The sequence below is a fragment of the Danio rerio genome, chromosome 14 (genome assembly GCF_052040795.2).
Source record: "Danio rerio strain M-AB ecotype USA chromosome 14, GRCz13ab, whole genome shotgun sequence".
Lineage (NCBI taxonomy): Eukaryota > Metazoa > Chordata > Actinopteri > Cypriniformes > Danionidae > Danio > Danio rerio.
The window spans coordinates 13,192,930-13,211,654 of NC_141034.1; the positions used below are offsets into that span (position 1 = coordinate 13,192,930).

General features: G+C 36.8%; 1 protein-coding gene across 6 annotated transcripts in view; it reads right to left on the reverse strand.

Annotated features, from left to right (window-relative positions):
- The window catches only part of gria3b (glutamate receptor, ionotropic, AMPA 3b), a 302,031-nt gene that overhangs the window by 55,840 nt on the left and 227,466 nt on the right, over positions 1 to 18,725 (reverse strand). For all 6 annotated transcript variants that reach the window (XR_015506639.1, XM_087280262.1, XM_087280263.1 and 3 more), the window contains exons 10-12: positions 17,015 to 17,221; positions 14,755 to 15,128; positions 1,453 to 1,651 (exon numbers count right to left, since the gene is read on the reverse strand). Coding sequence is in view for 5 of the 6 variants with exons in the window: in XM_087280262.1 (XP_087136388.1) it covers positions 1,453 to 1,651; positions 14,755 to 15,128; positions 17,015 to 17,221 (780 nt within the window). In the remaining variant the exon portion in view is untranslated. The remainder of the gene's footprint in view (positions 1 to 1,452; positions 1,652 to 14,754; positions 15,129 to 17,014; positions 17,222 to 18,725) is intronic.

The window sequence follows — 18,725 nt, forward strand, 5'->3', positions numbered from 1 at the left end:
TTCAAATCTTCTCAAACACATTTCTAAACTTTAGGAGATGTTCATTAATATTAGAGAGAGAAAGTACAACTAATCCTACATTATTGAAAGGGAGCAAATTCAGTCAGTTAAAAAATAGTAAATACCATCAATGTGATGCTGAACAAGTAACATAGATGGCATAGGTGGCCACATTAAATGTGTGTGTAAGCAAAAATCTTTTTAACAGAATGTACTTAAAGAAATTGTTTTTTAATGTTGAAAGCAAAATGTTTGTTGTTTTATAGGGTTTTCATTGAATGAATTATGATATTTAGTGTGATTTGTTGGTATTAAAAAAAAGAAAGAAAGTAAGTAAGTCAACCTGTCAGTCAATCGTGACATGGCCATCCATTTAACCCCTCCTAGTTCACACACACAACAGTAAACACACATCCGCTGCAGTGTGCAGCCAATTTCAATCACAAGTCCCACTGTCTAATGGTCATGAATGGAGATGCATATATCTTCAAATTGTTACTATCATGTCAACAATACTGTTTTTCCAGAGCATGTTAAAATTATCTTTGCTCTCACAATCAATTAGGATTTTTAATTTCTCTTCATAGAAAGGCATAATGTTTTTATACATATTTCTTATATACATGTCTAATGTGAATCGTCAAATGTCTATGCAAGTGTAAACTGCAAATTTAATCTCTCTATGGAAATATATATATATACTTGACTTCATAAGTTATTGTGATAGCAGTTGTCTGTCATGTTTTAGAAACTGGGCTTATGCTCTTTAGGTATAAAGCAGAATGTCAAATGTAAAGTTTTGTTTACACATTGTGTTTTCACATTAAAGTTCAGTTTTTTGACATTTAAAAATTATGGCATCGCCATGTTTATTGGTATTTTAAAATAAAAATCACTACTTGAAGATTATGAAGTCATAATAAGCTAATTTTTAGTAATGACGACTAGTGTATTTAGATGACTACAGATGTCACATGCTATGTGCTGTGATTGGCCAGTGTTCGGCTCTGTATTTGCATGCAGACTACTATGGAGAAGATATAAACCTGCTTGATAACTCTGATCATATTAATGAAAAACATTAGTTTTACGTTAATGAACATACTATCTTTACCTGTATGCATGCATGTTGTATTTAGCATATTCCTTTAATAAATCAAATACATAATAGTAAACTATTAGTAAAATATCTAAAATATGCTACTATTATTAGTAAAGCCTTTTTCAGGGGAGCCTAAAAAAATTAGCAAATGATTTGAGTAGCTTACTTGACTTCTTTTAAATGGTTTCTGAAGCCAAAAATAGTAACAGAAAGAACTAATGCTAGTTGAATTAAACATTTACATACAGTCCTATAAAAAATATTTGAACAGCTGATCGGTTTAAACAGTTGGGGTAGTTCTTTGTGATAACAGTAACTTTAAATAAATAAATAATAATAAACTGACTCACCCTAAAAAACTCTTTGGTTGATCCTGAGTCCAGGGTTCCATATGCAATCTCTGTTTGTTTAGCTAGATCTTCAGCACTCTCTATGGGAGAGACCATCCTCTCTACTGTGAGGAAAGCAGCTAGGTTAGCTGTGTAGGACGAGATTATGATGAGGGTGAAGAACCACCAGACACCTCCCACTATTCTGCCCGATAAGGACCTGTGCAAACACAAATAACACAAATTCAGAATTTGAATTAATTAATATGTTTAACACAACTGTAAACAACACATCAAAGGCAAAAAAGAAATATAAACTACTCATCACAGATGTGTTATCAAAAATAACATTATTTTGTTATGCATTGAAAGATTATGTGCATTTTAGTTCAGCTGCATTTATATTGAATAAACTCTGATGCGAACAATTCTCTGAATGATGGGGTGACCTGTCCCTCAACCCCCACAAACTGACAGGTTTGAACTAAATGACTCTTTTACAATAGGTGTGACCTTTTCACAATCTCAATGGGTGTAAGCAAAACAACAGCTGACACATCTGATAAAAGGGTCCTGCTTAGCTTAGTAAACAGAATGGTTTGTTTGTTTCTAGTATTAGGTTACGTAAAGACCGATCTAAAATCACTGCTGAGGAACTGCACTATTCATTAATAAGTCTTCAATAAAGTTTTCTCCCCATAAGAACTTTGGTCAGCTTGCCTATTTTATGTATTAGAACATCTTATACATTGGCAAGCCACCCAAGGACGGTTAAGCCAAATACAGCAAAATCGAACAATTTGGCGAGCCAGCCAGGAGAGAATGAAAAGAGGAAAACTCACTGACTGCAACAAGAAGTGAACTGAGGAGTCTCTGAGAATTTACAGTTTAAGCTGAAGATAAACAGATTTTTTTGTGTGTGTGTGAAAGAGTCCTGGATCTACGTATTACATCTATGGACATGGTTTATTTTTATTAACTGGATCTCATCTCAAAGATCCTAGTTAGGTGATTGAAACTGATCAGCTCTCTTAAAGAACCCTTCAAAGAACATGTTTTATATGTACACTTTAAAGTATGCAGATCAACTGGTATATGTAGTGCAGTAATAAACAAAATACAGTGATAGTATTGCTGAAATGTCAGGCCTTCTCCTTGATATTTGCAGAGATTGTTAAAAAAAAGTTTAGGCTTTTTATCAAAAGATTTTGAAAGAGCAGTGGAAATTTCAGGCTTAGTCCTTTCTCAGCGTACTTGTAGAAATAAATTAAGAAACAGTTTGTTCCTACTTTCCAGAGATTGTAGGAATTATGGCTTAAGTCATTTGTAGGAATTGTTGAAAATAATTTGGTCCACTTTCCAAAATGACTGTAGTAGCCATAAAAATAGTATTGACTGAGTGCTAATTCAGTAGTCACTATCTTAACTTTGAATGTAGCATAGCCTTTAATTTTGAATGTAGCCTAGCCTTTTGATCTAAGACAGAATTGTGAAGGACATTTTTGGCTTGGACCCTTTTTGGGAATTTGTAGGAACTGTTAAGAGCCATTTGGTCCAATCTCTAAGATAATGCAGAAGAGAGATTGGTCCATTCTCAGCTGTGATTGTAGAGATTAAAAAATAACAGTTTATAATATTCGTCCAAATTAATTAGTAATTCTTGACTGGGTGCTAATTCAGTAGCCATTATTTTAAGTTTGAAAATTAATCCTCTAACTGTATTAAAATATAATGGCATGAAGCCATGTAAGCTGTTTGTCTTCTGTTTACTACAACCATGTTAAGCTGCTTTGACACAATCTATATTGTAAAAAGGGCTATATAAATAAACATGAATTGAATTGAAGTTTAAAGATACAGAAAGCTTTAGATACATTGTCTGGGGGACAAAGCCAAAAGAAAGTTACTTGGCCTTCTCGGATAATGCTCAGAAAGAATTGTTATCAGTCAGAAGCTTTTAGACAATTTTAGGCTTGATTGTTTCTCTGGAATTTCATCACCTTAGAATTATAAGGTTCTATCTGACATTTTTGTCAAAATTAAGTTATTGACATATTCTTATTAAATGACAACTTATTTACAGTATGTGATGTGTTTTTAAAAGTTGTTTACATTTTAAGAATTTTTATTTAAAAAACAAAAAAGGTTTATCTACAAAGGTTTTTCTTTGTCGTGGAAACACCAGGAGGACAAAAATCACACAAAATCAGAGTCGGCTAAATAATTTCACACCCAATTCACCTGTACCGCATGTCTTTGGACTTGTGGGGGAAACCGGAGCACCCGGAGGAAACCCACAGCAAAAAAGAAAGTACAAGCAAACTCCACACAGAAATGCCAACTGACCCAGCTGAGGCTCAAACCAGCATTCCTTACTGTAAGGCGATCGTGCAACCCACTGTGGCACCGCGTTGCAGACATTGAGATGAAATGTTACATTTTATATTGTTGAAAACAAGATGAATATTAAAAAACTTATATATTAAATGTGAAATATATTTAGTTGTTTACATATAGTCAGTAAAAAAACTTTTCAGTGTTTATTAAACTCATTTGGTCATCGTCTGTTTCTTTTAAAGTCTTTAAATTTAATGTTAAGCCTTGAAGGGCAAATACTTAGTTTAATTCATAGGGCATATAAATAAATTTAATAAACACGGTTTAATCAGTCAATCATTCATATAAAGCATAAAATGTCATAAATATTAACATATTAATTAGATAAAATTAACATCTGCACTGTAAAAAAAAAATGTTTAGCCCAGCCTTGTAAGCTCAATTTGAACAAGAAAAAAATTTTCATCCTAAAACATGAAATAAATGTTATAGAAACCAAAATTTTATTTTCTCAAGCATCAACATATTGTTACAACACCAACTTATATGTTTTTTGATTGTATTTCTTCAAAAATAATGCTTCAATGAATGATCTGCTAGATAGAACCTTAAAATTACAAGCAGAAAATGACTTTTCAGAATGGGAAGGTTATATCTGCATTTACCGTGTTTTATTTACTCCAATTTGCAAGTGTAAGAGAACTTTGACCATTTGCATTTAGAGAACCCTTAGGCTCTCTGTCATGTTAATGTATGAAAGAGAACTGTTACACACATGTTGTTTGCTATATGGAATGCAAAATCTTTGAAGCTCAATATCTCAAAATCATTCAGAACGCAGATAGAATCTTATAATTCTAAGGTGACGATATGTAGAAACCGTTAAAGAATCATTCTGACCCAATCACTAAGATAATGTAGGAGCAGAGCTTGGTACATTCTCTGTTGGGGTTGTACAGATTGTAAAAATAACAGTTTAGTACATTTGTTTAAGTATTTTTGGGAGCAAAATAAGATTTGGGACTGAAAAAATAAAGTTCTAATTTAGTAGCCACTATTTTAGCTTTGAAACAACAGTTGGATTTGTCTGTGTATTTGAAATGGTCATCAATATAACAGACTGCTGTGAAATTAAATTTGAATAGGAACCTTTGATAGCTTTAAGACCTTTTGTTCTGTTTTCACACCTCTGAGGGCACTGTCCTGTACTTCCCATGGCTAAGGCCCCATTTACACTAATACATTTTAGTTTGAAAACGCACAAGTTTTGCTATGGTTACGTGCCCACACTACGCCGCAGTTTTCGAGTGCCGAAAACCAACCGTTTTGGAAACGCTGGAGAGTCCGTTTTCATCCTAAAACGCTGCAGCTCCGTCTCAGAGTGGATGGGACAAAACGGAGACATCTGAAAACGGAGGAGGAGCTGCTGACATTCGCCTCTCTGATTGGGGCTTTTTCTCAATATTAAGAAGCCTACACACAGTTAAAGTTCTGCATCCTCTCCTTGTAAGTTCATACTTCGCAAGTTTGATATGGAAAACTCCCGAGAACATGTCAGGTAAATATTCAAAAGGAACGGTGTACTTTATAACCTCATTCACATCACCCTGGCTACGGTATTTCACTTTCTTAATAATAAAATGAAGTCATGATATAAGGAACTGCAATTTTCATTTTGTTATTAACAACTTAACAGACAGCAAAAATGTTGAGGCGTTATGCTGCATATATGAGCATCATCTTCACTGTATGTATATTCATAACAAAACGAAGCCTATAACATCATTGCCTCCTTTCATTTTCATTGAAATTACGAAACATACCCTCTCTTTTGCTGAATATCAGTTTTAATAATCAATAATGGCCATTATAAAAGTATAAAGTACAAAGTTTATACATTATAGGACATAAAGGCAAGCAATTTCTCAGTATACAGAGTGTATGATTGGTAATAATTAATGGTTAGATTAATTATTAACTTACCTTTGCGCTCAGCCAAAACATGTAACCCGAGAACAAGTACTAGATTCACAAGACCAAAGTCGGGGAATATGTGGTTAGATATAGACAACAAGATGAATTAAATATCGCGTTTAGCAATAGAGAGATTAAATCCAGCTAGAGATCCTTGATGAACACGCTCATCTGGGTAGATAGGCTGCAGCCCAAGCCAGAGAGTGTGTGTGTGGTCACGTGATGTGCGTTTTCAGTGTTTTGGTGTAGACGGAGAGCTGTTCAGAAACGCTGGGTGAAACGCTATTGTGGTTGCGGAACGTTTTCATTCTAAAACGCCGTTTAAAACGCACTTGTGTAAACGGGGCCTGAGTCTGCAAGAAAATGTGCTAATGGAGCTGCCCTGAAACCAACATCAGAAAAACACGGAACAGAACCTCCATGTGTTACCATTGACCAGATGTTGGAAAATTCTAATTAATATTTGGACAAAAGGCTATGACTGAGAAAGTGTCGTGATGACGAGTGCAAAAAGTACAGCATCAAGCACTCAGAGAGGAGATTGTGAGCATTGCTAAATAATTACAAAATTTAAAGAAGGACAAAGAAAGACTGGTAAATTAAAATGACAAGTTATTGACTTTGATCTCAAAACAGCTGGAATCAAGATTTTCAAGCAGCTTTGTTCAAGCAGCTTTGTTGACAAACTTGCACTGTGACGAAAGTGGTAAAGAAATATGTTCCATACAGGATGTACAATCCAGCTACCAGAGCAAGTCGACAAATAGTCAGAATAGTCGCCAGATGTGTACAAACAACCACGGAAGGTTTGGACTGCAGAAAATCTACAATTTACATCCACTAGATAGTGTGATGATTTTTAATGTCACCCTAAGAGACAGTGACCAAAGGAGACTCAACGAAGGTGTTGAAGGAAAGATTGGTTAATCACAAGAAAACACAAGATGGATGGGAAGCTGTACAAATTTTCTTGTTTGAAGTGAAACTTGCAGAGGTCAGTTGGGCAAGAATTACCTCATTCATGCAGAAACCTGAAGAAAGTGTTGCAGAGTTTGAACAATTCTTCAGACAAACATGGAACATTCTAGTCTGAATACAAGTGAACATCTTGACAGACACTGGAATGCCCCTGAAAACAGCATTTGTCAATGGACTCAAGCGTGAGATTTCTAAAGATCTTAAAATCAGGTATGATGACTGGGACAGCATTGGAACAACATTCATGCAGATTGTTGAATGGTTAGCTAAACTAGAGCAAACACATGACGTTAGACTAAAAGCTTTGCAATCCAAAAGTTTGTTTTACAACAACAGAACAATTGAGGATGAGCAAAAAGAAAGTGAGTATCAAAGAGATTAAAAACTACGAACTAAAATAAGATACAGAAATTGCAATGAAGAAAGACACTGGACCGTGAGTGCAAGCTCAGTTTAAAACATCAAAGCAATGATAATGACCGCTTGTTTAAACAGTTTCAGCAGTTGACAACACAAAAAAACAGACCCTGCTAAATGCTGTACATCCGCAGGGAAACTAAGGAACCTCTTTCTGCAGCCCCAGCTAGTGACATCTTTTCCAGAAGCTGATGAACAAAATGTGTATGCAAATAAAAATACAAAAGCATACACAGAAGTTTCAACAGATGAAAACAAGTTTGATATCCTAGTAGATGGTGTTGCCAAACAAGCCCTAAAGGAGAGAGGTGAACATACAGCAGCATTAAGACAGCTTTGGCAAGACCAACAATCTGTTTTAGACAGAAAGCAAACTTCAAATGAAAAGTCAACAAAAGAAATGCTGAGGCACGATGTAATAAAACTGCACGATGGCAACAATGCAGTACAGATAAAAAAGAAGACTATGCCCTTTTGAACATCCCCCAAACCAGTCCATGTCCACTGAAAACTAGACATCTGACAGCCTTGTCCAAATAGAAGCAAGACTGAGCCTGGCAGTACATGAGGACAATAATCAAGTTTTGTCACCTCTGAAGAGGACCAATGGTTCAGTGCCCAGTAAATGGGAAGAGACAAAACAATCTCAACAATTATCACTGTTAAGAATTTTTAGTATGCGATTCAATAATTAATGTTCAGGGAGTTGAAGAATGGATTAATGTGAATGTAATGTTTTCCAGAGTCTACATATGGTGGGACTAGAATTTTTAGGCTCTATCTTGTTGCCTGAGAATAAAGACTTAAACCACAATTGATAAAAACTGGAGTGTCCAGTCAATTACCAATAGGGACAGTTTCTGTAGGCAGTTTGACAATTTCTTTTATTTTTTTTTCTTGGTAAGATACGTTTCCTATTTGTGTGATTGCAGGTGCTCCAATGTCCAGCAATGAACATAGACATACTACACTGCATCAAACATCTTGATGAACACATATGTACATCCACAGAACACAGGGAATGCAAGCTTCACCATGACCTTTCATTCTGTTCCTTTAGGTTATATAGTCTGTATGCAGTTTGCTGCACATGATTATTTGTTTTATAATCAAATATGATCAGAGGAGGGATTGAAAAATGTTGTGCATTTAAGTTCAGCTGCATTTACGTTGAATAAACTCTGATGTGATCAATTCTCTGTATGATGGGGTGACCTTTGCGTCAAGCCCCACGAACAGATGGGTTTGAACTAATTGTCCTTTTTATGATAGGTGTGACGCTTTCACAATCTCAATAGGTATAAGCAAAACAACAGCTAAAACATTTCATAAGAGGGTCCTGCTGAGTTTAGTAAACATATAATTTTTTTTGTTGCTAGTATAAAGTACTGTCTCACAGACAGTACTTTGGGTTAAGCTACTTGAAGACTGTCGAGTTAACATCATTGCTAAGTAACTGCACTGTTCATTGTATTCAATAAAGTCTTTTCCTGGTAAGAACTTTGGTCAGCTTACTTATTTTTTTGTATTAGAGTCATCTAATACACTGGCGAGCCACACAAGGACAGTTAAGCCAAATACATCAAAATTTAACAGTATCAATACTAAAATATTTAAAAAGAAATTATCTTAATTTTGCTTAGTGTCGATAATGACTTTTCTCTCTTGCACAACCTTTTCTTATGTGATGCACGAGAGGGCAATACTTTAGAACACCCTTGGCACCATCTCCTTCAATGGCAAATGCTGAACCCATGGGATTCGTTTTGGTTGAGAAGGTTTTTGGTTTGTGAACAAACAAACAAATAAACAAGACCAATAAGCAGTGCTAAGTAAATGCGCCTATAAAATAATTTAGTAAAGCACTTACCGACATGCAGAGTTTTATAAACAATTTCAAGAGGTTGGTTAATAGTGTGGTATTGCTAAATAACTTTTTCTTTAATGAGTAAATAAGATTACATAATAATGCACTGATTTGACTAGTTTATTAGACTTAGTAGTTATTTGGTGCTTTTTGGACTTAATGGCTGCTGACATAGGCCTGGTATAATATTTAATTTTACTTGCAAATACAAAATAATGTGTGATTTATTAGATTGTGATTAGGAGATTATTGCATTTTGAATGGTGCAATCACAAAGATTTTTATTATACGAGTCCTCTACCACAAGATGTTTTTCTTGACACTCATCTCTCTCTCTCTCTCTCTCTCTCTCTCTCTCTCTCTCTCTCTCTCTCTCTCTCACACACACACACACACACACACACACACACAATCATTCAATTCACCTACTTTGAACTGGTGGAAACTGGAGTACCTGGAGAAAGTCAAAATAGATGGGGGATGGAGGGTCTTTTTTGCTCTCTGGAACTAAATTCAAAATGTGAGAGTCCAATTCTCACTTTGAGGGGTAGTAGGTTTCTCTGGAATGCACAAGTTCAGCTGGGGGATGGGATGCCAATTCAGGGCCCCATTCCCGGCTTGGGTCACGGGACAGAAAAATTAAATGCTTGAGTAGTAAAACTATGAGCTGTTGGTGCACCAGAGCCAGCTCGGAACTTGAGTGTGACAAGGTGGTAGAACTTAGAGCGATTTGTGCATCAGAGCTAATTCCAAACTTGAAGGCTGCAAGTAGCAAGCCCTTTGGGGCACAAATGGCAATGTCAGAAAACACTCCGGAAGGGGGGCCTTAGGAGCTAAGACAAATCTCAGAAAGGGTGACTAATAACCGGCCCCTGGCAGCTGAAACAAAGCCTAGAAAGAGTGACTGATTTCCTGCTAATTGTGGTGGGCCATTTGGGTATGTAAGATAGGCCACGGAAGGCCAGAAATAGTGACTGATTCCGTCCAAGCTGGGCTCAGGTGAAAACCCTGGAAGTCCTATTCAGGGTTTTTTTTGCCCCAGAAAATCTGACCAATTCCTAGTAATTGTGGCAGCAGTTTTAGGCATGGAAGAAAGGCCCTGAAAGTTCTATCCAGGGTTCTTTAGAAAACCAAGCTCCCAGCTGGGCATGGAATATAGAGTTCGGGGCCTCTGGAGGGCCCTTTCAAAGCCCAAGACTAGCTGGGGAATGGTGGGTCTCTCTGGAATGAAGTAGTCCCTTTAAGAGCTGAAATGAAGCCCAGAAAGAGTGACTGATTTCTGCTTATTGTGGTGGTCATTTTGGGCATAGAAGTAAAGTTCTGGAAGTCCTATCCAGGGGTCTTTAGAAAAACAAGCTGCCCCAGAAAGAGTGACTAACTCCTGCTAATTATGGCAGCCATTTTAGGCATGGAAGAATGGCCCTAGAAGTCCTAATCTTTTTTTTGAGCGTCAAACTCTCACTTGGGAAAGTGGGTTCAGAAAAATGCAATTATGTCATTCATTCAGAGGCCGAAGCACCAAGCCATGCCCACCAAGTGGCCCCATTCCCGGCTTAGGTGTCGGGACGTCCCACGCATGGAGGTATGCGTTCTGAACCTAAATTTCTCTGACCTCCCGTCAGGTTAAAAATATGCCCTGGAAATCATTTCCAGGGGTCCTTAGGAGTTGAAACGAAGACCAGAAAGGGTTTCTGAATCCCAGGCAAGCTGGATTTGAGGAACTGCCCTGTGAGGCCTCTCCCAGAGGCCCTTAACAGCTGAAACTAAGCCCAGAAAGAGTTACTGAATCCCGGGCAAGCTGGACTCAAGGAACCACCCTTGGTGGCCTCTCAGCACCCTTGGAGGCTTTAAGCAGCTTGGGGTTGCCCTTGGGGAAGCAAGCTCTCAGCTGGAACAGAAGTCGGAGCCGCATGTAGGGCCCTTTCAAAGTCCAAGTCCAGCCAGGGGATGGTGGGTCATTCTGGAACGAAGTAGAAGGTTGGTGGGTTCAAAAAGCTGTGGAAAACCAGCAATTCTTAATGTTTCTGCTTTATTTGTTCATCCGGGGGCCCCTGAAGTGCCATACCATGCCAGTCTGGCGGTCCTCATTCTGGCCTAAGTGTCAGGACATCCCGTGCCTGAAGGTATGTGCTCTGACCCCAAATTTCTCTGACCTCCTGTTCAGTTTTCGATGACAAGTAAAATCATCGACTTGCACCTTGCACCTGGTTCAGTCCTGCCAAGCATCCTCACTGACCGATTGGAACTTGTGTGATGACCCAGGGGGAGGCCCTGGCCCCAGTTACCAGCTAACGAGGTGGCCTCTATTGGCCGAGTTTGGTTCCTCCCTGCCCTGGGTGTTCTTTCAAGTGTAGAAACCCTCTGCACAAAGCCCCTGCCCCATACTTTGGGAGAACCCAGATCGCCCATCTATCTTAGCCTCGCATACCCGCTGCAGCTGCCCACCCCTGGGCTTTATCCCTGCTGACTCTTGGCCCAGCAAGTCCGGCACCTGAACTCACATGATGAGCTCTCTGCCTTGGCCCGGAAGGATGCCATGGTGGAAAGCGAAGCACCAAAATGGGTTGGTGGGCATGATGGCTGGGTCCCTGGAAGTCTACAATATGCACCAGCACCCTTATGCAGACCACGTTTCAATGCTCAGTTGAGTATGGTTTCAGCTGTGTTCTGTTGGACCGGTGGGCTTGGGGTTTTATAACGATTGACTTTTGACTTCATCCTCATTCTGCAAACCAGCTTTTGAAAAAATACAAGGGCTTTTAGCTTGGAAGTGAGCCCACTGCCCGTATGAAAAACAATGTGACGTCCCAGCTGATGAGGATAAAAAGGGTTCCTGGGTTACATGGCAAAAGGGCATCCTGATCCAGCGAGCCTCCTTTTCCTGAATCAGACTGTGCAAATCTGAGCCTGGTCTACGCTGCTGGGCCACATGCCCATGGCTCAGCCCACCAGGCAGCACAAACTGAAAAATGTTGCCCAGTTCCTAGATAACTTATTGGAAACCCCATGGGCCACTTGTTGTCTTTCCAGCACAGATCCGGTGGTGAAAAACAGGAGGTCAGGGCTCTGATTTAAGGCATACGGCAAATTTGGTGCTGCACAAAATGCGAACCAAGCAGGCGTAAAAAAGGTTGGTTGGAACACTGCCGCTAGAAGCCAAAAAGAAAATGAATAAATTAATTAATTGAGCTTATATCCTCCTTGTAATTTAAGACTACAAGTCCCAAGTTTGGCTAAATGCTCTGCATTACAGTTTGTTACTGTACCTTTTCCAACTAGACCAACTTTTGGTTTTTAAAAAACTGACCTGGAAATGTCCCATTGATTTAACATGGGACCAAACTTTAATGCTTAATAACTTAGAATGAGAAATTCTTATAAACATGTAATCTTCCACAACCAAAGAGGCTGTCAAGCTATGGAAAACTACATATTAATCTAAAGTATAAGTTGTACACCTGGAGTGAAAGAACACCCCAAACTTGCCTATTGACTAACAATGGTAAAGAAGCTCCCTTCCAAAAAACCATAGAGCCTTGGTGTCATTTGACTCAGGCAACAGATTGGTTTCATTATGAAGCTGACATGCCACGCCCTAACAATCATTTAGAGCACCCAAGTAACTGATCCCATAGACTGCCAATATAAAGACCCCAGATTGATATCTTTATGCTGCAGTGTCATAGAGACATCAGGGTTGATTTATATCATTCATATTGGCAAGAAGTTTTGATGTATCAAAACTCCAACCTGTCAATCAACTCCATAGCAACAAAACACAACTAACCTAGAAACAATTTCACAACAGCAATATCTCCGCATCAGAACATTGTAGGTACCTGTGTATTGATTCACTTTACTCATGCTAGCAAAATAGGACTTTATGTGTACTACTCATGCTAACAGTGCTAATAACAATTAGTGCAATAACATATGCTAGCAATGCTAATTAATAGGATCAAACATGTAAATGAGGCTTGCCATTTAACAACTCAGTTTATGTAAGCAACTGCCTAGCAACCACTTGACAACCGATGTGCTCAAAGCCTACTGCCAATCCCAATTCAAGCGTGTCAAGCCAACATCAAACGTCAAAAAATTTAGCTTCTATTTATTGTATTAGCTTACTATTTTTACCACATGATGCCTATCCTGAGGCATCTAGATTGTGGAAAGCCACTTGATCAGACCAAAGACCCATTAAGAGATGATGCCAACCCTATACACAACTTCTTAATTAACTTCTTAGATTTTGACTGTAATGTAATGATGTGCAACTTTTGTAATGCTGCTTTGAATGAATAATTATTGTGAACAGCACTACAAGTAAACTTTAATAGAATTTTCATCAGTGAGAAGAAAGGGGGAATGACTAGTTTTTCCTCAGCCCCCTCCTATAGTTGGACTAATAGTTCAGGTGTCTATGCTTGCCTTCTTGACGGGTAATCTGTTTCTGTTTTGGAATGTGTTCGGCATGGTTCATTCTGTCTTCTGCATTAGAGGATCTTAGATGATGTTATTTTATTAATTTGTTGGTTTGTTCTTTGCATGAAATCGTTGATGATTAAATTACATATAAAATCAAAAAAATTATAATGACAATATGATAATACCTTTATATCTTCATGCCTTGTGGATAAAGATTATCCTTTTAACTAAACCTTAGACCAATCGATACCATACTACCTTTCCTTGTTCTAAGCAAATGTCTAGTCTTAAAGCATATTTTATTAACAACAAAAATGATTGTATAAACAAAGAAGACAAAAAGTACATTGTACATACAGTAACATTTAAATTTACATTAACAATAGCAAGTATTGTATTTATAATGTTTTCACAACATGGCTTTGCCATGGATGCATTTATTAAAAATCACTTTGTCACTGGCTTAGAAAAACCAGACTTCTTAGATGGGGTATAAAGCCATTTCCTCCAACCAAAATTTATTTAAAAACAGAAAATAGGAGAACCAATCAATCAACCAGTTGATTGATCAAGTAAATGTATTTGTATCGAATGCATAATTTACAGCCAGCAGTGCAGAATTTAAGAGACTCTCAAAATGATGTATAACAGTAATCTGCACAATGAAGTCATTATTAATCAACTTCCCGCTGTTAAATGGAAAAACAATACCTCTCCAACACAGATGCCTACTGTGCTGCAGAAAGACTTCTCAAACAATAAATGAGATAAGAAATTCATGAATTTAAAATTAGAGAAATTCACAATAGGAGCTGTAATGCTATGCTTTTATCAGTAACAACCTTTAGAAAAACCTACCCAGTAACATATTATTTTTGTTTAAAAAATAAATAAAAATCTTCACTAATATTTACAGCATTTTTGAATTGGAAGAAAGCCACTACACATCTGAATGACAGACACTGGATGGATAGTGAGGTATTATTTTGAAAGTTTTATACAAGTGAATGACACTGTATTTAGACATTTACCAAAGTGAAATGAATTACATGAAATGAGTTAATTTCACTAAAATATAATATTCAATCTAGTTGATAGAAAAAAAAGCTCAAAAACATTTGATCACATTACTCTTTGACAGAGTTGCAACACATTTCCCTGCATCCTCAGCATCAGACTGTATAATGAATATTAATGTTGAAACAATGACTCACAATGAAACATTTTCACACTTAAATTTCATTACGGCTACATCTGAGCAACAAATTAGAATCAGTACTAAGCCTAGAAGTATTAAAGTGACAAAGAAATAAGGCACCAACCTTGGTGAGATATCACAGCCCTGCTGCATGAAGGCCCCAAGAGAGAACCATAGGCTGTTAAAAATCCCAAAGTCATTAGGCGGGTCTGGAGGGGTCTGGGGGTCTTTGACTTCATCAGTCTCATCCAGTTGCCACTCATAGGGGCTGAAGCGGCTCACTAGGAAAAGCACCACACTGACGCCGATGTAGGCAAAAACGATACACATCCAAATCTCATATGCAAGAGGGTCCAGGAAAGAGAACACACCAGGCTTGGACTTCTGAGGTTTCTTGATCATAATGGAGATGCCCAAACTCATGAAGGGCTTAGAAAAGTCAATGACTTCTTCTCGCACAAGAGTGATTGTTAATGGTGCGACGGCTATATCGGCTCTCTGGAATTGGGGACATGAACACAACATATTACTGCAGAACATGCAGTAGTGCAATGAACGCAACATGATACAATTATTTTCCTGATACACATACAAACATACATACAGTTGAGGTCAAAATTTTTAGCCCTCCTGTGATTTTTTTTCTCCAAATATTTCCCAAATTATGTTTTACAGAGCAAGGAGTTTTTCACAGTATTTCCTTTTTTTTTTTTTTACTTCTGGGGAAAGTGTTATTTGTTATATTTTAGACAGAATAAAAACAGTTATTTAAAAAAAAAAAAAAACATTTTAAGGTCATTATAATTAGCTTTTTATTTTTTTCTATGTTGTCTACAGAACATAGCATCGTTATACAATGACTTGCTTAATTACCTTAAATTGCCCAATTAATCTAATTAAGCCTTTAAATTTCACTTTAAGTGTAATACTAGTATCTTGTAAAATATCTAGTAAAATATTGTGTAGTCATCACGGCAAAAATAAATTACATCAATTCTGAAAACTATTATGTTTCGAAATGTGTTGAAAAAAAACATCTTTCCGTTAAACAGAAATTGGGGAAAAATATACAAGGGAAGGCTAATAATAGACAGACAGACAGACACACAGACAGACAGACAGACAGACAGACAGACAGACAGACAGACAGACAGACAGACAGACAGACAGATAGATAGATAGATAGATAGATAGATAGATATTCACCAAATAAACATAGGATTATCCAGTGTATCAATTATTAACATTTCATGACAAAGTTTATAGTTAAACAGTAAGAAAAAAACTCTATGCTGATAACTGAATTACCTTTTCATTCATCCATTAATTTATTTTCTTTTCAGCTAAGTCTCTTTATTAATCAGGGGTCGCCACAGCGGAATGAACCCCCAACTTATCCAGCATATGTTTTATGCAGCAGATGCCCTTCCAGCCGCAACCCAACAACGGGAAACATTTGACCTTTTCTAATTTTGAAATAGCAATGCATTTTACGAATATGCACTGTTAAATCTAAATAATGAAATTTGACCTACTTGTGATGACAAGTGATTCATATGTTTACACTATCATTACATGCTAATATTATAAATCGGGGTTGGGAACGTTCTTTTGAAAGTGTCCAAGCTACTAGAGCTAAGCTATGTTATTTTTTTAAGCTACACTATGATCTTTTAAGAAAAGGCTTAGCATTGACAACTGTATATTGACAGCCAGAAAAGCAATAATTTGCAATAGTATTTAAAAGTCTACCAAAATCAAATAACCATATTTATCAACAGATCAAAAGGCTATTTGACCTGAAATAGACCACCTTCTGTTCTTAGGGGTTCCATCACCATTATGGTGTTTTTTCTTTTTCATTTTAAGCAATGTTAGCACATTAAAACAGTTGATCTCAGGCTGGAAGTAAGGAAATTGAACAGATGAAGTAGCCTAATGCTCATGTAGTTTGTGTACAGTCTTCCATCTTCAGTGTCAGCTTGGGGAATTGAAAGTGATTTCACTGGATGTTTCTCCATTTATAACAGGAGGTGCTGTGACAAATGCAAAATGGTGGGCTTCCTGGGTGCACTATGAAAAGTACTTTTAAGATCCAGCAGCATTGAAATAAGTCAAAGCAGTGCATGCGGGGACAGAGCATTTTTGAAATCCAATCCGATCTGGCTGCAATTGTACTTAAACATAACAGCCAAATATTTCTAGCCATGCTTTCTACCATGGCTAAATAATAATGTAGGCGATTCACTTTTTTTCAATCCACTTATTTACAAGAAATTTCTCACTCAATATAATGTATGCATTTACGATAATAATTAAAGAGACAACTGCCGAAGAAAATTTTGTCTTTTAATTAGAAAGTTCATTTTTTAACTGCTACTTACCCCATAGACAAGTTCACCCACCATCCCATTCCAAGACTTGGTTTCAGGGTCACGGGCACCATATTTTCCATCCATGACTATGGACAGTCTGTACTTAATTCCAACATGTTTGGCAATCTCAGAAGCTAAATCAACACAGTAGCCTTCATACTTTTCATTGCCTTCCAGATGCATGTGGTTTTTCTTGTACATCACATATGGTGCTTCCTGTTAATCAAACAAATACTCATTTATAACAATCTTGAATTTTGCTTTTATTGTTTGGTGTCACAGGCACCGGAGCTCACGGATAACTTATCAGTCACAAGCATGCAGGCACACTAGCATTCCATGACTGTGCATTCATACCCATTCTCTCCAAAACATAATCCACCAAACTGGAACACATTCAATTGGAACAACAGAAACACCAGACGGGAAACTGTGGGACTTTGATCCACATGTGGCCATTGTCAGACAGCAGCGCAGATTTTTGCTAATTGTCCAAAACCTTCTTAGTGGCCGAGAGCGCTTAGCGCTCTGCAACTTTAGAAAACACATGCATAGAAAAAAACACCAGCAAATTAAGAAAATTATTCATCATTTTGACAACATGTGGGCTGCCAATCATCACAACGCAAACACAAATAGAAAAATGAACTCAAATCCTCACAACATATGCTAATTTCATAGACTACAATAAAACTATATACATATTTATATACTATATATATATAGACACAGGTTTGATTTGCTTGTTCTGGAGTAACTATTGGTCAGTAAAGTTGTGGGGGATCTAAAGTATAAGTTTTTTAACACACTAGTTTTTTTGACACCCTTAACACCCTGATTAAACGGTTCCTTTGTCTTTAGCATATTAGCCTGAAAAAGCTATCAATTAACTGTGAATTGTTATTGGATGAATAAATTGATTGCCTAAATGAATATCCTTAACTAAATAGTAATAACTATTAGTAACTAACTAATAGTTATAACTAAATAAGTTCAGGTTTAGTGAAAATAAATTCGCAATGTTTCATTGTTAAAACAAGGTCAAAATAAATTGCAGATGATATATATATATATATATATATATATATATATATATATATATATATATATATGTATATATATATATATATATATATATATATATATATATATATATATATATATATATATATATATATATATATAATTTTAGTACGCTACTGATGGAAAGGACAACATAATTCAAATAAATTATGCTAAAATCAGTCAACATGTTTTCAGATCAAAATGTGCGCTTGCTGCGAGGATTAGCAGCTTGTTTTTGTGTGTGTGTGTGTATGTGTGTGTGTGTGTGTGTGTGTGTGTGTGTGTGTGTGTGTGTGTGTGGTGTGTGTGTGTGTGTGTGACACGTGCTGTCAAACCAATGAAGATGTTTTCATAATTTGCAGTTGTTTTTTAAGCTATCTTGGCCACAAAATCTAAGACTTTCTTTACGGCCTGGCATTAACATGCATATCAGGTGATCCCATCACAGGTGGTTAACTGAAGAATTTTTTTTGTCCAAACACATAATTTTGAGTATTTTGATCTTGGGATAAAGAAATCACATAAATTTTACCATGTTTCACTTTGTGTTGGTCAGTAACTCACTTTGCAAACTCAAAAAAGCTGATTATGTTGTAGTATATTTATTCTTGTTACAACTACCTTAATATCTAATTGCTATTGTACTAGAGTAAGT